The sequence below is a fragment of the Bombus vosnesenskii genome, unplaced genomic scaffold (genome assembly GCF_011952255.1).
Source record: "Bombus vosnesenskii isolate JDL3184/JDL3185 unplaced genomic scaffold, Bvos_JDL3184-5_v1.1 scf7180000013305, whole genome shotgun sequence".
NCBI lineage: Eukaryota > Metazoa > Arthropoda > Insecta > Hymenoptera > Apidae > Bombus > Bombus vosnesenskii.
Genome location: NW_022882954.1, coordinates 2,944,393 through 2,968,122, shown reverse-complemented (window position 1 = coordinate 2,968,122; position 23,730 = coordinate 2,944,393). Strand labels below are relative to the sequence as shown.

General features: G+C 37.5%; 1 protein-coding gene across 1 annotated transcript; it reads left to right on the top strand.

Annotated features, from left to right (window-relative positions):
• The first annotated feature begins 2,777 nt into the window (after positions 1-2,777).
• Positions 2,778-18,770, top strand: LOC117234578 (pickpocket protein 28-like). Its single transcript, XM_033495952.1, has 12 exons — positions 2,778-3,124; positions 5,733-5,860; positions 5,949-6,136; positions 8,899-9,049; positions 10,058-10,197; positions 10,481-10,577; positions 10,698-10,961; positions 12,794-12,899; positions 13,301-13,357; positions 16,040-16,169; positions 16,495-16,601; positions 17,346-18,770. Exons 1-12 carry the CDS (start codon positions 3,073-3,075, stop codon positions 17,636-17,638), a joined length of 1,713 nt encoding a protein of 570 aa, XP_033351843.1. The 5' UTR covers positions 2,778-3,072; the 3' UTR covers positions 17,639-18,770.
• Positions 18,771-23,730: the final 4,960 nt, after the last annotated feature.

Genomic DNA, 23,730 nt, shown 5'->3' with positions numbered 1-23,730 from the left:
CCTTATGAAACGAAAGAAACTTTTCGGACAACCTAATACTTGCGAAGGCAACCGCATAATCGAGCGATCGATATTTTTCAAGCGCTTTTCCCATTCCTATATTTTCTTTTTTCTTTTTTTTCGGTTAACCGGTTAAGTTTGCGCCAACGATTGCAGGATGTGAGCAAAAACGAAAACGTAGCGCGTCAATCCTGCGGCTGTTTTTCCGCGCGCAGTCGACTCCCATTGAAAATTCCTGTTTCAATTTTAATTCGTCCGCACGGCCGACGATGTTTGTAACGTCCGCCAGTCTGATTGCTGTCAATATTAACCTACTTATGTTTGCGCGGGCGTCATCCGTTTCGCGAAATCTCCGCTCTAATAATCGATCAGAGTCCGACTCGTCCCTGGTGACACGCGGAAATGCCCGAAATTTCAGAACACCGCTGATGGCGATTCGATTTCCTCCCTTGTGAATTTTCCAAAGCGAAATTCCGATATCGCCGGAACGCGAAGATATCGGCGAAAATTCGAAAAAGTTTGCCGACGTTCGCCAAGTGAAACGTTCGAACTTGCTTACGACCGAAGAGAATTTTTCTGCGGAAATTACACTTATCAAGGGAATCGTAGTATTTCTTTATCTTAATTTCACTTAAAGTTGCTCGCGACTATACACACGCTCATTTTCCTATTACCTTTATCTGCTATCTAATTTTCGTTTCAATCAATTTATAGATGACACACGCGTGATACGCACGTACAAGTAATTGCATTATGATAAATTATATTACAGATATTACTTTGTCCATAATTATCACGCGTCGTTATATTCTCACAAAATAGAATTCTTTTGAATAATCTATACATAGGCGAACACATAACAGAAAAGAACTATCAGAAACAATTAATTGATACTATTGAGATATGTGTAATTTTGTGTGCTACATTAGATTTGCCGCGTAGTAGTGACACACTTATGCGAGTATGAGTGTGTGAAGTATGTGCGTGCACAGCGTCTCGTAAAACGGATGAATGCGACTGTTCCGTTGGTAATGTGATAAAGAAGATGGGGAGATAAAGAGAGTGGTGAGACGCGTGCAAACGCGTATCGACGAATATCTTGTAAATCACATATCAAATAAATGTGAAACTATTTTGATATCAATCCTAAGTGTAATGTAAGTGTTCCTATACATTTATTTCGGCGATTAAGATGCACAATTCTCGACAGAATTAATAGCCGATCGAATGAAACATAAAAATGTACAGCAGGAAAATTGGGATGGTGGTAATAATGGCGTGGTTAATTCTCCATTTCTCGTAGTTCGAATTGCGATGGGATACTTTGTTCGTTTTTTACGTCCATTGATAAAAACTAACGTTATAGATTTCGATATATTCCGAGAGACACGCGAGATGTTTGCTTTTCTTGCTTTTATTACAGATCCGAAGTACTTTTTACTATTTCTAAGCGTCGTAAAAATAATATTTATAAAGGAAATTCACGAACCTAGTTTCATTGGAATTCTCAATGACGAAACTTAGAAAAGGCGAGAAGTTTGTCTACCGTCGATCATCGATCAGCGATAATTCAATCGCGTAGAAGATACGAGCGATTCGTTGAGATACTCGTCGAGTAAATCTGCGCAAACCAACGAACGTGGATAACCGTTCACGCGTCGATCAACGTATCAAGGGAAACTGTAATCGCGTCGTTATTTGACTGGCGGCGTATCAAATCTAAATTAGTACCGGCCGTCTACCACGGTTTCATGGAAGTTAACGAAGTGAGTAATTCGCTAGCATTACTATAATTCCGTGGAATTTGCGGGCATCTGGCCGTAATGTAAATGCATCATTAATTTACAGACCAACGTATTAGCCGAAGTTCAAACTTCCGACAGAAACGACCGGTACAAGGTAAAGTTCAATTTGTTCGTACCGACTGCTCGTTCGTGAAAATCGTTTCAGTTCTATCGAACGTTTTTCGCGTCTATCTCAAACTTTATTCTTCGATCGTAATTACATTGAACACGATATCGTTCGTGACTTTAAATCGTAAAAGGCGTAACAAGATCTCTGTTCCTTTGCGCAATCGGTATTTCCACAGTTGTATCGCTCATCGATGGTATCACGAAGTACCATAAGAGGTCAGGTCTATCCTGTATCGCGTCCATGATAAACTAACCGTTACCGATAACCGTTGACAAAATAACAGACGAATGGATCGACTGTCGATAGACCGATATAAATTTTACCATGGACGATTGGTACAGACCATTGACTAAGAGCAGAATAAACGTGACGTTGACCAGTTAGCTGTTTGTGGCGAGTATAGTCGTCATGCAGAAGTGGCAATATTTTGTGTTTTGTATACTCGTTGTCACTTACTTTTTGCCACACGTTTTAGGTACATGCTTTTCGAAGAGGTCGCAACAGCTAGCTGGCCAAATGGAATTTTGTGTCTCGGGTTCTGAAATATCCATAGATGGAAATACCGACCTGGAAAAGAAGCCGAGTGTTTCTTACGCCCTCTGCGACGTGCTACGACGAACGAAAAATATATGGCGGACCACTCGTCGTCGATGATTCGGAAGAAAGGGATTTGTACGACATTTCGATTTATAATAATTACAAGTGTTTTCGTTCGATTCCTCTACAAGATTTTGCATTATTCAAGACTCGTTATTTCACAACGAATCTGTAAATATTTGCTACCTCACTTTTCTCATCGTATATTATAATTGCGTTCAATAATTAATTATCGAACACATCGATCTATCGCTTGTCACCTTGCCGTTCCCTCGGCCGCGTATCATTTGCCTAAGTGGTTACGAATTGAAAGTGGACGTCATCGTAATGACGTTTCGCGGAATTGACGGGGCGAAATTGGTAGAAAATGGAATTAAAAGCCGCCGATAAAATCAACGCGACGTACAAACGAGTTAGATATTATCGCGAATCGACATCTTCGTTCCTTTGTTAGTTCTGGCTCGCTTTGCTCAGTTTTCCACGAGCGTCGAACAAGTTGAAGAAGTTATATACGGAATATTCGTGACGAGTGTCGAAGAAGTTTAACGTCGGCGTAATAAGATGAGGATTAAGTGTCACGGTACCCGCGGATGGTACAAGAAAAAGCTAAAGAGTACGCGTTTACGATATTATTTCATTGTAATTTCGATTTATGGTAAAGTAGTTGTAACTTTACGCAACATAGTCGACTATCACAACATTACACATAGTATTTCTACTTTTTTCCCATAGAGTGAACACGTTATTATTTTATTGTTTCTTTATTCCTTCGTATAAAAATTCACACACTGCCAATAATACCATTGTTTTCTCCTTCAGCCAATTTCATCGTTATTCCCCTACCTTTCTTCTTGTCTGTCGATTCTATTACATCGTTCGCGTTGTTTCATCCCTCGTCATTTCGAATTCATTTTTCCCAACGATTCCCCACGGTAGAGTGCTCTCTATCCCACACGGAACATAAATTACTATAGCCAATGTATCAGCACTACGTATTACATCATATTTATGTTCCTTCGAAAATAAGATAATAAATCGTACGAAACGTTGCACACGATAACGCGGATCGCGTTACATTCTTTTCTCCGTACGCAGCAGAATATTACGGACGAAGCAGATTTTGCGTTTAATATCTCGTGTTTCTATTGGCAACTAAGTGATTGCGGATTTTGCCATTAGCTGGTATTGACAAAATCCGCAATCACTTAGTTGCCAACCCAATACCATCGATGTAGAGGTTCTACGTAAAATAGCGATTTTCACGCTTTCGATAGTTCGCCGCGCGAATATCTCGACGTCGTTGAAATACCGATACGAATATAGAAATTCATATTTCGATAAAAACGATTCAAAAAATTCCAACTACGCGGATATTTGTTTCCTCCTCTAACACTTAACGCTCCAAATGTGCCTCTCAAGCACTGTAGATGAAGTCGACCAATACGCATTAAAATATCGTTTCCTGATAAAATCGTTGAAATGGTGGGGGAAATTGTTCTTTTGGCGATTAGAAACAAGCTTATCTTAATTAAAGGCTTATATATTTTACAAGATTTCTCAGGAAATCAAATTATTGGTAAGTCAGCTCGTAAGTCACTGTCGGAATAACAATGTGTATAGCAGGCGGCACATAAGGAACAACGTTTAGATGGGAAACTGCATATGATAAATCAGTTGTCGAAAGGAAAAAAGAAAAAGTGTCTTGTTTGTTCATCAAAAGGAAGTATCGCGGTAAAAAAACAAACAATTTTCTACTGTGAGACCTGTGAACGCAAACCCGGTTTGCATCCCAATGAATGTTTTAAAAAATTCTCAATTATAATTAACACTTTGACTGCCACACCGAAATCACATGTTTCGCTGAGGGCGCCACGGTAGTATTTTTATTATTCAAAACATATAATGGCGAAATAATAAGAAATTGACGATGTAAGACAACGTTCTTCCCCAATGGACCGTTTATCTCATTGGTGGTCACGGGTGACCACCGTGGCACCTTGGTAACAGTCGATAGCGACATATTGTAGCGAGGCTTCGTTTATTTCAACAAACCATTCGCGTCCGTTATTTCTTTGTAAGCAAAACGTGCGGAATATACAGGGTGGTTGGTAACTGGTGGTACAAGCGGGAAGGGGGTGATTCTACGCGAAAAAAGAAGTCGAAAATATAGAATAAAAATTTTTTTTTAATTTTTTAAATTCTTCCATCGAGACAACGATCTACAGTGAGATCCGTTATAACGTACCGCACGCGTACCGAGCGCAAATTCAAAGTCGATTTTCTCGAAAACAAAGCCTCGAACGAAAAATTTTTATTCTAGATTTTCGACTTCTTTTTTCGCGTAGAATCACCCCCTTTCCGCTTGTACCACCAGTTATCAATCACCCTGTATTGTTGAAACCTGTAGAAGATATTAGTAAACGGTATTTGCTCATTCTATATATAATAGCAAGGTATGTTCACACTCGTAACTTCAATTATACGATTATAAAGCAGCATTTACGATTATTTTCTAAGCTGTGTCTATAATAATATTCGTAGATTACCCCTCAAAGATATGCACGCAAACACAGTGCACCGTTAAATGCAAGATTTGTTCTCATTTTTTTTATCGATGTTCTAATAAAAATGTTTAATCGTTCAATGGGGCACTTTTTATCTCAAAGTATCTTCTATTTTTCGGTTATATTCAAAATTCCCCAACTGTCAATTTTCATTGAATTTTTACAATTGTAAGAAGTTCAAGAGCTCCGGTCACCAATGAACACCATAGCGTCACAGGAGAAATCGTGGCTGGTCATTACGACCAACGTGGCAGTCAAAGTGTTAATATAAATATCGTAATCAAAATTCCATTACTTCTGAGATGAATAAAGATCGTTTCGAATGACTTCAATATTATTATTTATACGTGACTGTAGTGTAGAGGATGGTCGTGTGGTTTGTTGTTTGAATAACGAGATAACTCGCTGCTGAAATCGTCAAGTGTATTTTAAAATAATAAATAAATAGGTACAGACAATATTCGCTAACAGTAGCTACAGTATTCGTTACAATAGCATTTAAAATCTCACACTTAAAAACTTGCAAGTTCGAATATGATCATCATAATACGTGTGCAACGTATCTAGGATATGTCATGTATTTTTGTATATATAAATTGTCTATAAATATTTATTGTCTATAAATATAAATTGAAATATTCGCTTGTTTCGATGCAGATAGTCAACTGAATATCGCACAAGGTGTAAAGCGATTTTTTCGTGATTATTGCCAGAACACAGGGTTGCACGGTTTTCGATACATCGTTACAGGCGAGACAACATGTCATAAAATGGTTTGGCTCATGGTAAGAGGAACTTTCGTCCACGTTTCCTATCGCGTCGGATAATTTCGATAAAAACTACAAAAATTTCTTTCATTCGTTTAACGCGTAGATCTGCTTGGCAGCGATCATCTTCTGCGTATTGCTGATGTTACGTTTGTGGCAATATTATTCGAACAACCCTACGGTGACGATAATAGACACGTCGAACCCCATAAGGGACTTACATTTTCCAGGTATCACGATATGCAACAACAACAAAGTTTATAAACCTCATGCTGATAAAATCGCGCAGAAATTGTAAGTAAATCGTAGTTCATAGCTACTTGTACCTTAACAAGTGTGTCTTAAATCGTTCTCACGAAATTCTTTCAAATTCTTAATATCCTTGAGATCGTGGGTCGTGTTGTATAATTTTGTTGCACAAATTTTTCGAAATTTAGCGTCAGAAGGTACGCGTTACAAATTTTCACAGTACATAGAGCTTTATCAAATTTGTTTTTCTCAGTATCATTTAGCAAATAGAAAGCGATGTTATATTTAGTATGAATTTAATTTTAAGATAATTGAAACGTGCACTCGTTGAAAAGCGACGTTTATTGTGTAGGTTTTTGATACCTACGCGAATAGAAATAATATTCTATTCGAGTAAAACTTATTGAGTATAATTTACAAATGTGATGTTGCAACGTTGTAGAAAACTTGCAAGGACCTATGAATACACGTAAAAATGAATTCATTGAAACGCATTAATAATAGCGGCGCCTGTTGTCACATTCTTTTTCAAAACATTAATAACGAAATGTTCGCGACTCGATAACATCTTCCTCGATAATACCATATCGCCTCTAACATCGTTATTATTGTTTATTTATTTATTGCCGTATCGACTGATAGTTACGAGCTACTACAATTACATTACCTAAGATAACATTTTTCACACGATATTAATTGATATTTACGTGCGACGAGGAAACGTCAGGTCGCGTGTCTCCTATCAAATTATAGCGTCGTCGAAGCGTTTGTAAATAAAAGCTTGTTATCGTCTTAATATCGTACGAATCCTGGTATTTTTTGATCTACGAAAGTGTCTTGTGTTTATTAACACTACAACTACCATACCAGTCAAATTGATTGGTTTTACAATTTTATTTTACAATTCCCACTTCGTGTTATATTTTTTTCCGCAATGATGTAATGACTTCCGCAACGATAACCAAAAGAATAATATAATGAATTTCATTTTCTATTTTATGTATTCAAACTGAAAATAATTTTGTATCGAGGCTACTGATACCAATACCAGTCAAAATGACTGGTACTTGTCAAAATGTAGAAGGGTCCTGCAATCTGTTTATCGAACACCAATTAACCAGTTTCCTTGTTTTGTACAACTTCCCACGCGTTTTTCAAATTTTTACCGCGCATCGTTCGATACGCTGATATCGGTTACCAGGAAAATTCCGGATCGATCGCTAGATCGCTAGATGCTAACGCTAGAAATGCCACAGCAGTCAAAATAACTGGTTCCACAATTTTATAAATGCGTCAACTCTCGTTTAGCGATCACAGTCCCAGATGGATTAATAACGTTGAGGTTGAGGTTGACTGATTGAAGACCGAGTGGATGAATTTGTATTAGAAAAGTATATTGAAATAATTAAAGGTATAAGTGTAATGTATAATGTATAAGTTTATGCTGATTCAGATCCTTACTCTCTTAGTGTTACTAGACAGTCGAATGATAGGGAGCACGTTCATATATTTATAGCGAAAGGACATTACCAAAAAAGTTAAGCTTATAACTTGAGCTAGAGGCTACAGGCAACATAAATAGAAATCTGTTTATTAGTTCCTTTGTTCCTAGACCTTGCAACCCAAAACATAATGTATACTCCATACAATAATATGCACCACTCCTTATTTAGAATATTTCTGCGTAGTAGCAGTCTCTAGGTCACAGATATACACAAATAAAGATGTAGAATTTTTCTTCCAGTAGTTACTTCAACAAATAATACCAAAAATGTACTACATAACATGGAATTCCTCCTGTAAGAAAGTAGTGAATCGATAAATATAAAAATATTCTATTATTACGTATTTTTTAAAGACCAGTGATTTTCACTGGTTTTTGTAGAAAACCAAACTTCGTGTTAACTATCGGTAGTTCTAGCGTTAATCTACACACTTAACGTCGTTCGTAGTTTTATCTATAGCTTCGAAATATGGCGCAAGTGAACAAATTAAAGATCTTATTTCATCCAAATTCTATCGCAAGGATTTTCGCGAGTTGAACGTTTCAATTTTCTTAACTGCTTTTAAAAATACATTGACAATGATATGTAAATAATTTCGCAACGTAAAGCGCGTTTTTAGTTTCTTCGATAAGTGTGAGATACGCGAAATCCGATAGACATATACAGAGTGTTTGAAAAGGTCGAGGACAAACTTGCACTGCGTGTTAATAAGGTGAAGTGGATAAAAAAAGTTGCTACAAACTCGACGACGATTTATCTCACAGTTACGAGCAAAAACTGTTATCAATCGTTTAGACAGATGCAATAAATATTCGAAATTTCTTTCCCCTGCAAGAATGCAGACTTCCATTCGTCCAACTCTTTCGAATATTCCCATTCGTGTATTTTCTAAACCCACTTTTATGCACACATTTTCAAACGCTCCGCGGACCATAAACAAAGGTCCGCGGAAGTTAGGTCTGATGACTCGGAAGGCCAACTAATTGCTCGTTAAAAATTATCTCTGTGCATCCGTATAACGAGTCCAAAGAACAAATTGTCTGGAAATCTTCGAACCCTCGTCGTTCTTCCACCAAGAATTTTCGAACATAAATTCATACGAAGTTTCTCTTTTTCACTCGCTGCTTCCTCTTATTAACGCGTGTCGTAAATTTCCTGTCGACCTTTTCGGACACCCCGTACATAGACTGCATGATGTTCGCCGAACATATTTCACACGTAGTACACGCACGCGTCCAATAAACGAAACGGAGCAATCAAGCTGCCAGATATATATTTCTGAGAAACAATTTCTCTCAATAGGCTGAATTATGGATTCGATAGTGACATGAGCAACAAATTGTTCTCTTCGCTGATGAAACTGATACGACCGGACAAAATTGAGATCGATAACGCAACCGCGTCCTGGGCCCTCGACATCCTCGGTTACACGGTCGAGAGACTTATGCTCGAGGTGAATAACGTTGTTCTTGCGTTCTGACAAATCTGTAGAGGACTTGTGTAGAGGATGTTTCATCCTGAGGTTTATTAGACGAGATTGCTCGTTGTTGAAACCGTCGAATATACAGGGTGCTTGGTAACTGGTGGTACAAGCGGAAAGGGGGTGATTCTACGCGAAAAAAGAAGTCGAAAATATAGAATAAACATTTTTCGTTCGAGGCTTTGTTTTCGAGAAAATCGACTTTGAATTTGCGCTCGGTACGCCTGCACTTTATCGCGTCTCGTTATAACGGATCTCACTGTAGATCGTTGTCTCGATGGAAGAACTTAAAAAATTAAAAAAAAAATTTTATTTTACATTTTCGACTTCTTTTTTCGCGTAGAATCACCCCCACCAGTTACCAACCACCCTGTATTTCAAATAATTAAATAAATTAGTATACAGACAATATTCGCTGAGACGCTCGTACAGTATACAAGTCGCTAAATAAGATTGCTGATAAATACTGATAACTGATAACTGAACCCTTTTCGGTCGCGTATGTTTATTTATATTGGTCGGAGGAAAGTCGGAAAATTCAAATTCGTCTTTGTTCGACGGCTGCGCGTAGCGGCGACATTGTTTCGCTTGGAATTTATTTATTATTATATTACGTGTATCATAACGATCTTGATAATCCGAGGTAAAACAACAACATGATTTGAATTGTCCTCTACTCATGTGCCGCTGCAAATCCTTTCGTTAGCCTCGTTCATCGAAAAAAATAATCGTCCAGCTCGTGGAGAAGATACGCTCGCTGGTTCTTTTTTCCTTTTTTGTTTAAGGAAACGAAAGAGAGAGATACAAAGCGACGAAGAACGAGCAGGGAAAAGTATTTGTCTCGTTAAATCATACTTGTTCCTCGAAAATTTGTGAATTTTTCTCTCTTCTCGTGTTTCCAGTTTCCATCGATCGAGAATTTCGTATTCTCTCGGCCCTTTTGCTGCCTCAACAAACACGATAATCTTTACTTTGTTACAGTTGATGCATCCTTGTAACTTGTTGCTAGTGAGATGCGGCTGGTTGGGACAACTTTACGACTGTAGTAAAATTTTCAAAACCGTCAGGTCGAACGAAGGCTTCTGTTGCGGCTTCAATTATCATTTTGTCGGCGATTACAAGTAAATTCGAAAATCCGAAAGTCTCTACCTATATCGAAACTGCGCTCTTTATAATTCTACGTCTAATTGACAGAAGCTTCTGATAAAAAAATATAGAACGTAGCTGATATGTTCGGAAATATATTAAAAAAAAAAAAAAAAAGAAAAAGTTTCATTGAAACGTCTCAGTCCTTTTATTTATTTCGTTTCGATAATCCGTCTCGATTAATTTTCCCTATCAGAAATGTTGTATTTTTATAAACATTTTAATGAAGTTTAATGTTGCATGTTCGATTGCTTCCAGTGACGAATATGCTTGGTTAATGAACATCACGATGGACTCCGAAGAACTAGACGTATTAACTTCGAATAATTCTTTCCCGGGTGTTGACAACATACTGGTAATAGTGTGCAATGATTAATACGTAAACGTATCGTCTGATAATTACTCGGCAAATGTTCACGAGCTACACGGTGAAACGATTAATGAAGAGGTTAAACACACGAACCTTCTGCTTCAGCACGTGCCTGGAACAGGAAGTGATATTGGCTTGGCGGTGGCGTTGAACATCGACGCTGACAATTACAAAAGTTCGGTGAGGCAATTTGTAGGTGCCACGGTTTTGATCCACGATCCGTTAGATTACCCGGATATCGGTGCACAATCCGCCTCTCTGCAACCGGGCCACGTAATGTCGATGACGCTGACCGGCACGAAATTAGAAAGCTCCAAGGATATTCAGAATATACCTCTGTCTAAAAGGATGTGCTTGTTCGATGGCGAGGTACGTGAGGCAATTGATATACGCAGTGATTAGAAAAATCTATCGGTACATCGTTAACGTTCATCGTATTTTAGCGTTTACCTTTTTATTTTACCTATTTATACAGGGTGGTTGGTAACTGGTGGTACAAGCGGAAAGGGGGTGATTCTACGCGAAAAAAAAGAAGTCGAAAATATAGAATAGACATTTCTTTTTTTCATTTTTCCATCGAGACAACGATCTACAGTGAGATCCGTTATGACGCGATAAAGTGCACGCGTACCCAGCGCAAGTTCAAAGTCGATTTTCTCGAAAACAAAGCCTCGAACGAAAAATTGTTATTCTATATTTTCCACTTCTTTTTTTGCGTAGAATCACCCCCCCCCCTCGCTTGTACTAAATATATTAAATTGCAACGATTGTTTCACGTTTATTTATTTATCTCGGAAATTTGTCTTTATTTCTCTTTGGAAATTGATAAAGAAAATGATGCGATCGCGGGTAGCAGCGACAGACGAAAAAGGAACTTCGTACGGGAAACGTGGAAAGGGAAATATTTTCTATATTTTTAAGTATACTTGGAATATTATATAATAAATATATGAAGTAAGGTATAGATATATTTGTACTTTGTGATTGTACGTGTACGTAGTGTGATATCAGGTTTTTTAAATTGATAATACATCATAAGGAAGCTTCTTGTAAGCATTAATATTAAAACTAATTGCTAAATAATGTTATCTCTCTGAGAGGGAAATAACATCTTATATTTTCTGCTTCGAACTTTGTGTGAATATTTCCCGTCGAATTTTCCCAGCGCTTAATAAGATCGCCGTGTTAGACTTTCTTGAACACCGCTGCTATTAACATGATCGAAACAAAAATAAGAACTTCAAAAACCAGGGCCGGCGTGACCTTTCGCGAGACCTGAATACACCTTCAAATCCTGCGCTTAGATTTTATTTACTAATGCTATTACATGTTATGTATTTCTTATAAGCAGCCGTTTTAAACAAATCCAAGTAATATTTTTTCGCATCCAAGAGGCAAAAAATTCAACGAAAGTACGAAATCTGTAATCGTGTGTAACTTTTGCAAAAAAACTCTTCATGTAGTTTAACCCCTTAACCTACAGTTACGGGCATAGCCCGTAGTAGATGATCCGACCAAACGCAAATTGGCCCAAAATTCTCGAACGTGAATCGTAGGTTAAGGGGTTAATTTCTGTAAAAAGTACATTTCTCTGAACGCGCCTGGATTCTTTTATCCAAAGTAGTTTCCAGGATACGAGGACTTTGTAGAGTTACACCGAACTTTGATGATGTTTTCCTTTAACCTGAACCTTAAAACTACATTATCGCTACTAAAAAAAATATCTCGCATCTGTCGATGGTATCGTCATTCTGTAAAAAGTTAATCAAAATCAGTGTTTCTTAATTGGGTAATTTTCGTAGACCGCGGAGCCTCTTAAAACGCGGCGAACACGCTGAACCTGCCTTGTCAGAAACTGTTGCGTAACAAGAATATAAAAGAAAGTTCACGAATGTACGTACTGGACATATTTCATAAACATCGTTAGTGAAATAATAAATGCAATTGTGAAATAAAAATTTTATTAACAAGTTGGACAAGCTGAAGAGAATACTAAAAGTGGCAATTCTCTTTAACTAGAATTCGAGAAATTTCTCGTAATATACGTGAAATACGTGAAATAGTTAATTTTTAATCATTTTACTTTATGAAACGTTTAATTTAATTTAATATGTGTGTATAGAATTTTTTAAACTTTGTACCACTTAAATGTAATTTACAAGACGATAATTATAAAAAGAAATTTCTCTTCTTATTTTTAGACAACCGGAGAACGAAGATATAGTTATCAAACGTGCATTTCGGAATGCTTACAACAGCAAATTTATGGTTCCTGCGGATGTTTACCCTTTTTCTTTCCAGACCAGCGTGAGTAATTTTTAGACGTAATTTTTGTTAAAGCTATCGATTATTAATAATTTCGTCGGATTTCAAGCGCCAGAACGCAGAATCGCAGAACAAGAAGTTGAATTTTATAGATCGTACCTTTCGCCGAGTAATATTTCAATGTTACACGGTCGAGTATCAAAAATTCAAAGTTATATGTCGATAAAGATGCAAATTGGCGGGAAACCTTCTCAGCAAACTTTCTCGTACGACCAAACAGCTCAAAAGAAATTTAATTTATGATATACATAATTCATCGTGATACATAATTCATGATATAAAAATTAAAAAATTCATCGAGAGTAGAGCACAAATATCAACCTGATAAATCAAATTCTCTTTATAAAAATTATATCCTTTGTACGTTTACTGTTTTTTAATAGATCCGAACGTTCGTACTTGTTATTTGACTGACGTGGATTGCATCTTGTCCCGTAGAAGTAAGTTCGTTAAACACTTTCTTTTCTATAATTTATAATTTCATTTAACTTGCGATTTACTTTTCTATCGTCTGTTAGTATCGAATTAAGAAACTTGAACGAAAGTACGAGACGTATCCAGAAAATAAGTTCCGAACTGCTATGGAAAAAAGGCAGAAATTAATTTTCAAAACCTCAGAAAACCTCAGAAAGGGTGCGTGCAACATGTCGGCTTCAAAAGCACGAAATTTCCTGTTGTATTTTCCTAAAGTTCGATGTGTCTAAAATTCTGCGGTAAAAGAATATTTTGAAATTCTAAAAAGACGTGCGAATTATACGAATACGTCTGCCAGTGAACACGAGTGCGTTCTTTTATTCCAGTGAAAGATCAATTAAAAATTGTAAACGCGTTTTTATCAAAACTAGATTTTTCCACATTGCACCCGGTAGATCTCCGAAACTTATCCGATTAACTTGAAACTTTTGTACATTATTCCGCGTAACGTTATCTACGTTGTAGCGTATAATTTTCTCGATATCTTAATCCATTTTTTGCTTCTTTTATTGTTTTTAATAGACGTTAATTAAAGTTGTTTTTTTTTCAGAGAAAAATAAAATTTTGTTCTTAAGGAGACGCTATTTTCGTGTTTTTTAAAGTCACAGAAAAATCGTATGCTACATCGAGGATAATCCGTTAAAAATATTTTGCTTTCTACCATCCAGTCGCGTTCGCCGCTGGGTACAAGTAAACGAGGTCCCGCAGACGATGTCCTACCACCCCGTCATTTTGTAATTTTACGTAACAAAAAAAAATACCAATCCAGAGTTAAGATGTTGCTCGAGGTTATCTAAAAACATCTTGATCCTTTGACTAATACTCGTAGGCGAAAAAAAATCCTAGATTTGCCTTACTTTTTTAGGCCTGCAGAGTTGCACATCCTTCGGGTTGGCAACTAAGTGGTTGCGGATTTTGTCATTAAGTGGTATTGATAAAATCCGCAATCACTTAGTTGCCAACTCAATACTTTCCTACGCAGCTCTTGCCATTATTCAGACACTGGTCGCAACAGAGTTCTAGTTTCTGTATCCTCGCGTCGTAGGATGACGCCGGCTAGGATGCCACCCATACGACGAGCATAATTTCCGACATTCCGGACGATGCACAGTGGTCTGTCTGTTGATGATGTAGCGGGACAATAATCCAAAATCACGACCCATTGAAAATGAATAAATCTTTGTCATACCACAAGCCACCCACTTAGAGATATCGCAACGTCACCTGGTATACAACTTTGTATGTGTTTCGTATAAATGTCGATCGGCGAAAGGAACGCGAGCCGATCCTTTGGTAATCGATTCTTAAAACTCACCGGTATCGGCTAAATATCGCAAGTGCTTGGTTGTACGGCGATTTAAATCGTCGGTATTTTTACAAGCAAATGGTAAAAATCGCGTTTCAGCCGCGTCTTTTAATTTCCAAACGAACGGAAATAAAATACGATCGTAAAAATGATTTTTCGATAACTTTCGTTGGAGAAGCTGTAGGATACCCAGGCACTCGGTGGAAATTAAAAATTACGCTGCTTCGTTCTATTTGCCTGGCGGAGGATATGTGCACCAGTTACAATTGCAAATATTTGCAGTTCTACGTAATTTTACGATCTCCTCGTTGTAAGAAGAATCGAACCGAGAATGGGAATTCGGATTTTGAAACGCCATCGGAGATCGAATGATGGAAGTTTCAAGGATGCTGGAACAACGTCCATGGTGTTTCTCAAACAAATGAGAAATATTTACACCTAATGTAATGCAATGCACTCAAATCGTTTTGCAGCTGTTTCACCGCCGACTTGAAACGCCCATCAAATGCGCATACAGCCAACTCGTTCGAAATTTCGCAGTTCTTGCTATCTCCTTGTCGGAGGCTCATTGTCGTCTCAGTTTCAAAATTTACTGCGACCGACGTCTCGTCGTAAGCTATCGTTTCGTACGAAATTCAGTTCGAAAATCGGTAGATCAAAAATGAGCGACTCTTCTGATGACTCTTCGTGGGCAAACGAATGAAAAGCGACGACATTGTGAAAATCGTCTGTTGCCACGAACTTGTTCTCTGACTGCGCGCACTAGATCGTCATCGTCGTGCACGTTTTCACGATCGTCGCTAAAAATTGCCAACACGTCTTGTCGTAGCATCACGCGTCACTTGTTCTTCGTACGCTTGACGAAGTTGACGATGAATGGCCGCCGGTTTCACGTTTCTTTTATTCAGAACGCGTCGCACGGCCCACGGACCGCTCTATTCTGTTTCGTACCTGCGAAAAACGAACAAATACCCGTAAACACGATCCGATTGTTTCCAACTGGCAATTACGGCTTGTCGATGAACAAAGGAAATTGGCGTGTGTGTGCGCAATTCCGATCGTAGCGTCGCAGCAGCGATATTTCTTAAGGGAACATACTTTGTGGAATCGGCTCGTACACGAAATTCAGTGATAAGATGGACTGTATCGTTCTAAAATGAAAATTAACGAGCCAATCGATGGCAGAAGATTTTCAAGAAACGCGTTTAAAGAATAATTTAATAACAACATTTTTTTTAACAATTTTTACGAGAATATGAAACGAACAGAGATGATTTTTAATCTCTTCGTAACAATTTCGTTATTTTTCAAGTTTAACCTTGTTGTTTCATTTTCTGAGCAGGAAGTTTATCGGTGATACATTCGTCGCATATAAACGATTGCAGTTGCCTTCCGCAGTGTAACGATAAGAGTTACGAAGTGGTCTCTGAATCGATACAAATTAACGACGTAGGATACGATTCCGAATTGGCGTAAGTCACAATATTTTTTAACCCTGCTGTGCTCATTCTCCATCCAGCTGTATTTTTTCTCCTGTTAAAATATGTCTCGTATGTATTACGTACAGTACGATGAAATTGTTATCGATGCTCGTGGTTTCACATTTCGGTCTGACATTTAAAAGAACTTCTTAGAAGATTAGAAATTTTGCTTAAAAATTTCCTTCCCCTCGTAACAGAAATGCTGTTTTTGTTAACAACCTTTTGTCAGCGCCGGATTAAGTTAATTTTCGAAATGTTTGAAAATGGAAGCTTCTGTCTACAAGGATTTATGGGGAGAAAATTTGTTCGTTTACAGACGTGGCTTAGACGTCCAGAGTACTTCGTTTCTGTACGCGTATTTTCGAGATGGCACGTACCTCGAGTACCGGAAGCAAACTATCTTAGGATGGGACAGCCTTCTCGGTAAGAAGGACTTTCTCAGAAAGTCATCCATACGTTCTAGACTTTTTTTAGACTTTTCGATCGTTGGCATAAGTGGCTAATAGGAAAGCGCGGCTAGGAGAATAAAGTAAAATTAAGCTGACTTTGTCGCGTAACTAGGCACGAGTTGGAGAAGTTCAATTGGAAAAGAAGGGGGAGATGAAAAAGTTTGCACGTGAGAATAAGGGAATTTTCTTTGAAAGTTCGCGATTAGGATCGTGATGACCAAGATATATATTTTGAATCGCGTTTATCTATTTATGCGAGAAGGTGAGGTCAGCTTAAAGTAACAGAAAGTAATTTTATCAAGCGTGCCGCGAGCTTCGTGTAATCTTCCACACAATCGTATTTTTCTAGCGTTGAAAAGTTCCTTCACTTTGAAGATGAAATTGCGAAATTATTACGTTGTACATTCCAATTTTGCATATAAACATTTAATAGTGAAAGTTAACCGAGAGTTAATTGAGAAGCTCTTTCTCCCTTGAACGTAATTAAGAAAATTCGATTCTAATGTTAATCTATATACGTGTACTATATTCGATAATGACAAATTATATTTAAACAAATTATTCCATTGTATTATTCGTTCCAGCTGTTATTCAAATCGGTATTAAAATCACGACGTGAATTATAATTTATCACAGCGAAATTAATCATATTATCGTACTAATCGCATTTCTTGTATTTTTAATTTTACCTGAATTTTAATAACAGAATAAATTTCAGCTTCCTTCGGAGGAATCTTCGGACTCTGCCTCGGCGGTTCGGTGATAAGTTTAGTGGAGTTCGTGTATTATTTACTTGTAGACATCTTTTCGTTTCTTAAAGAGAGAACAGAACGACAGGATCAAGATCTACCACCTGCCTCCAAATTATTCGTTTCTGTGCCCGCAAACATGAAGTTGAAGAAATATAGTACGTCGAATTTGAACAAACGCATCTACCTTGCGTGGGATCAACAGCTTTCTCAGCGAATTCGGAAAAACTCCGAATTCACGCGCAATATGTATCACGAATAACGTACGATATCGTGTTTAATTGCATATTATCGAACGTGCGTAGAATTTCTGTCAACTAATTTCCAATTGATTTCCACTGTCTAATAAAGTTTGACCTTTAAGAAGAACTTAATTTAACGATATTTAATTATCATCTAACGTAATCTATCAGATAAATGGCAAAAAGAAGATCAGCTGAATGAACAAGAAACACCAATACTGTAATTAACTGTATTTGAAATTATAGAAATTTAGCTCGCATTAATTAAAATCCTAATTATTACCATTTGAATATTCCTTAAATCTTGTTAAAAGCTATCCACCCAAGCGAATATTATTTTTCTTGTCGTTTCACGCTGCAATTATTAAACAACGTTTCGACGACTACGAACTCCAACAAATATTCGTCTTTTACGAATCACCGCTGTTTGTACATTGAAATTCACCCACCTGGGGGGTGACTTTATTTCTGTCTCTCGATGACGCAGGTGGTCGGTACAGGAAAAATTTGAAGGCGTTTTCCGCGATACGAAGGAAATGGTAGCGAAAGAAAATTATGCCGGAATAAAGCTGGGGGCCAGCTTGGAAAACGAGGCAAATTAGAATCGCATCCAACTTCAAGAACCGACTTGAATTGAACGCTGATGAAACGTCGACTTCACCCACGTTTAATCGCGATTAAACGAACCTTTCTCTTTCTCTTCTTAAGAAGAAAAGAATGGTATTTGAGGAAAAGTTCTGTTAACGCCAGTTCTTTGTATTTTAGGCTCGTGTAAAACAGCGGTGATTTCAAGACGATAGTGTTTTTACAGAATTAAAGCGACGCTAAATCTCCTCGAGCTTAATGTTAAATTGACAATGAAGTTTTATAATCATAGGATACCTTTTACGTTACGTAAATCGTTATTTTCTCTACGCTCATATACGGCTTCCTCGTTGCTATTCATAGGAAAATGTAAGGGCTAAGCATCGTTAAACGGAGAAAGTTTGCCTGAACAAGGAAAACCTTCTCCTTTGTCTAAAACCATAATGAACATAGGCGCTTTAATAAGTTACAATGACTTGTATAATATATCTTCTTAAATATTCATTTGTATTTAATATTTGTATAACAAGCTGGCAAACAGTGATTAAGTAGAATTTTCCAGCCCTACAGGCGGTAATTCTAATGATAATTTCATCGATTTAATTATTAATTCTCTATAATATCGTTATTGTGATGTTATAACGAAACGAGATTGTTTAGCAAAAGAATTTGATCTACGATGAACGGCAAAGCTTAACCACGATTAACGACGAAGAAATTTCTTCCTATTGAGTGTAATAGAATGGCTTGATCGATCCGCAACGTGTAATTATAATCAATTAAATTGTTACTCTTTCGATCATTAATCATATAAGTCGTATGTCTCTAGAACTATGTTGCTAGAAGTAAGATAATAGGAAAGATAACGACGATTAAATTTGTCAAAGTCATTTCTACATACATCTTTCGATTCGCTTCAAATTTTACCAGTATAATGATGACAGTTCTGTCTCATTATTGTCCAAATGTTTCATGTAACTATTTTATGTAATTTATATTTTACCAATGTAATCGTGATAGTCTTGTCTCGCTGCAATGCCAGCAAAATTTCAACATCTTCTATGTAATATGGCACAATATAGCATACGTAAAAATTCTCTATAATAATCGTTCATAATACTATTCTGAGCCCATGATACATAGTACGAACTTACAACAAAGTAATTATGCTTCGATAATGCGATCTTCGAGGAGAAGATCATGCACATGAGCGCGTGGGTCAAAAACTTCTCCGTTGGTCGGCGAATTTTATTAAGCGGCCGTAATAAGCAATGGCCTCGTCTTAATCATTTTCAAGCGTTAACGAATGAGCTTTGATGTATCCATGGTAACAACCGCGGATAACGGTTATCGATCCCCCACGGTTCTCGAACACCTTCCGTCACTTCCGTGACGATAAATTAATAGCAGGAAAATTTCAGATACACATCCACGTACAATATTCTTGTCTGCTAACGTCGATTGCCAATTGGGGCGAGATAATTTCATTTCCGGATATTTGCCGCGGCCAATGAATAACTAATTTGCTCTTTAAACCTGCGCAGCTGCCACTTGCCACGTGATTTCCCATTGGCCCCCCTGTTCCTGTATTTTATCTACTTTCCTCATCCAGCCTTTTCTTCGTTTCGTTAAGATAATTGTGAGTAAGGACGTAACGTTTCCTGTACTTTATAGCGGATGTCTGCTGATTAGACTACGGGCGTTTATGCAAATTCGTATTTTTACGAACACAGTGATTTTTTACAGTGATTCGTTTCACCTATCGAATGTTCTAACCAGTAGGAGAGCCCTGTGAAAATAAATTCGGAATAAAGTTTAAATACAATAAGTACGTGTAAAATATTTATAAAAGAATTTGATAAATGTTGTAATATTTTCAAATGCCATTCTGTATCTCGGAACTCGGTGATCACAATGAATAGAATTTTGTAAAATTATTTTGGAAACTGCTATGGTTTACTATTAATTGAATTCCATGTTTTAGCAAGCGACACGAGCGCGAAGCATGTGCTGCGCATTTAATTAATAGAGTTTAATTTAATTAAAATTTTAATTGCCGCCTCACTTTTTAAATGGCAATGCGCATATTTGTTTTATTTACTGAATTATCGTGTGTATCCGGTTACGCGATCAGACTTGTTATTATCTCACTTTCTCCCTTCTTGCTTCTTCCTGCGGTATCGTCTCACGTGCCATTTTATAATTTCAAATAATAAATGGTATCTGACAATGAAGTTTACATTTCACCTAACAAACTCTCAAAAAATCATATTCTATATTCAACTGTTAATTATTGCAACAGAGTTACGAGCTCGTTAATGACAGAGTTAATGGCTCGAAACTACTAGCTGGTTATCATAAGCTCTGAGTGGTTGATATTGATAATCAGAAAGTTTAACAATTTATCGGACCGTGATACTTCTATGCCATATTTTAAATTGCTTTTTACGGTTCATCGGCGACGACTGAAATTTCCAGTTTTCGTGAAATTATAACGATACCACGTTTCTATTTTTAATTTGAAAAATCGACGTAGCTTCCTGTACGAGCGGCTTTTCCTCCTCTCTTTCCATTCCCTCAGTTCTCTCCTTTTATCTTCGCTGCAACCTTACTTCTGCGAGTGAATATTACATTTTTCAAGTGCAACGGTGAAAATTCATGGACAGGTGAACATGATCGCGGCAGAAATTTAAGGAGAGATATTTCCTACGAGTTCCATCAATTTTACCAATTTCCATATAATATCAGTAATTTTACAAAATCGTCTTATATGATTTTTGAAAAATAGAATTCGCTCTATGCAAAGACGAGATTGCAAAGTTTTACGATTATCAATTTCGAGATTGACATGTTCACGTAATTATGGAAAATTGCTTTTTTATCAAATGTGCAAACACTTCTGTAGACCGTTATTTGGAAAAGCTACGTTTATACTACTTTTCCACTGAAACCATTCCCTCGATCGTATCGTAATTTTTAATTTATCTATTTCGGTTAATCAATTCTAATCGGTATATCGAAGACGAAGCGCCCGATTTCGATTCGTTAATTTTGATTCGCGCTGCAAACAGCGTAGATACATAGTTCAGGGTCACAGTAGTACTATTCAAGATAATCGACGTATAGACGTTGAATACACGAACTCGTGAAGTGATTACATTGTTTGAGAAACAGTTAATTATCTCAGAGAGATACGGTCCATAGTTGATATTCCTGCGTATACAGTAGAACCTCTCATCAACGAACTCCTATTATCCGAATACTTCGCTATCCGATGGATTTATCACTTGAACGTTCTGGTATTGCAACACGGTACACGTTGCACAGCATTTAGTTTATGTAAAACTACGTAGATACAGGCAGTACGAGCCAGACTCGCGAAGCTTTTGACGAGATCAAAGGTGCCCCACAGCTTCTTAGCTGCCTCATTTAGACATATGTATGTATGTATTGAATGACTTTGTTAAGAGCGTAGTACGACTCACCTTCCTTCGCTTGCTTGCCCCTCTCGCTTGTGAAAGTACGAGACAGCTCAGATGAGGCGAATCTCCTTCGCGCTGTCTTTACATAGCTCAAAGGAGAAACCGTTAAAATATATAACACTCTACTCGTGCATTGCGTGAAATACAGGATCTAAACACGATACAATTGGATAATTATAATTTCATTTGTATCACTTATGATTATAATATTGATTTGATGATTGCAATATAAAAGGGAGAATATGGAGGTACTATACGTATAACCTACAAGAGTGACTATACTAGGAATTCGTTTGAAACCGCCGAAATACCGGCTGCGCGGCCGAGCTGTGCGTTGCACTTTGCAGAAACATCGATCTCGCCATCGATAGAGTTCACGATGTCGATAATCGACAGTACGGTCGACGCAGCGCAGCGGTGTAGAGGGGAAATCTTCCCATCTATATGTTGCGCGCGCATAACGTGTGTGGCGGTTAGATTTATTTCCTGTTCCGGTCGGTCGAGACAGATGTACGTGTTCGCGACGAAAGGAATAACCTTGTGTGTTCAAATTCTGATTCTACGGAATATAGTTCGCCGTCGTAGCTTCATCCTCCATACAAAGTGTTTCCCATGAGTGAAAAATTCGAGTCTATATCGTTCCCGTGTGTGCCATGGTGATCGTTGGTTTATACCGGAAAGCAGTGCCCGATAAGAACTTTTGGAGAGCCAAGAGAACGATGGAGGATAAGGACAAGGTAGGATGTGTTATTTTCTATATTATTCTATAAGAAGGGAAAGCTCTGTTAGAGGGGAATCAAGTTCCTCGTTCCGCTTCACGCCTGAGCATAGTTTCTCGTAGTTTTTACCATCTGTTTTATTATTCTTTCGATCTGATGATACGAGAGTTCACGAACTGTGAATGTCGTCGAATCTATAGTCTGTCCAACGAGTCGAGTCAGTAGAGGTAAACAAACATTTAGCTGGTAAGTAAACATGTACATATTTACGTACGACTTACATATAGCAGTTTTAGCTGCTGGCGCGTATTTACGTAGGTCATTGTTAGGTTAGAACTTGTTTTGACTTCTCAGATTTATGACGCGGCATACAAAGGTTGCGAATACGAGCCATTGTCCCAATGCACCAATCATATACGTCCGTATCGATTCGACTCGTCGGACGAGATATAATCGAGATATCTCGACAAGGCAATACCAGAATGTAAAAGAAATACATTTGTGTTTGTAGACGACGAAATTCCTGGTTATACAAGGTTTGTTAGGGAAAGGAAACGGTTGTCCTGACAGGTTATCGGTTCTCTTTCTATCTTGATCGGGATAGGTGTCGCTGACACGCGTTTCTCTTTCGACGTCTTAAGTAACGTCTAAAGATAGGAGCATTGTCTTAGAAGCGGGCCTCTTTCTCTCGTCGAACTCTCGAAAGGGCCACTGATCTATGAATAGGTCTTTGCCGCTCTTCTTCCTTACTCCTCTCATAATCCTCCTCGTGCCTCGTCGTCAACCCTTTTTATCGGGCTTCACTCGACGTTGCTGACACAAAGATGGTGTTAGCTGCTGGTGAGCTCGATTTATGAACGTAAGAAAGAAATTTGTCGCTGTCTTTTTATAAAGGTCTGAGGAGAACGTGTAGAATGACCAGGAGATTAATACCATACTTATATAACTTTTTTAATATTTTTATTTAAGGCTTCTTCTTATTATTTACTGCTCGATACTTGAATTAATACGAAATGTACATAACCTCTTTGTACTTCGTTCGAAGATCTCTTACTATTATTTTTTATTCGATGCTTCAAATTATCTTCTCATCATACTATTGTCAGAAAAAGTATACTATCTAAATGGTATATCCATAGTATGAATAGTAGGGCCTCAGATAGATTTCAGTGAAGATTTTTTTTATTATTTAATTTGTACTTTACTTTTTTTTTAACTTAATTGCTAAATAACATGTGGATAGCTACCCTCAGCGGGATACCATCTTCGAGTTTGACTATTTTATTTCTTTAGCGAGGTCAGTGGGGTGACAATGAAGATTAGTTG

Bases quoted from the DNA above. Each gene is read 5' to 3' on its own strand.
- LOC117234578 (XM_033495952.1), top strand. From the start codon at position 3,073: ATGAGGATTAAGTGTCACGGTACCCGCGGATGGTACAAGAAAAAGCTA. The intron at 3,125-5,732 runs GTACGCGTTTAC...GTTTCGATGCAG, and splicing joins GTACAAGAAAAAGCTAAAGA to ATAGTCAACTGAATATCGCA. The intron at 10,578-10,697 runs GTAATAGTGTGC...CTTCTGCTTCAG, and splicing joins CGGGTGTTGACAACATACTG to CACGTGCCTGGAACAGGAAG.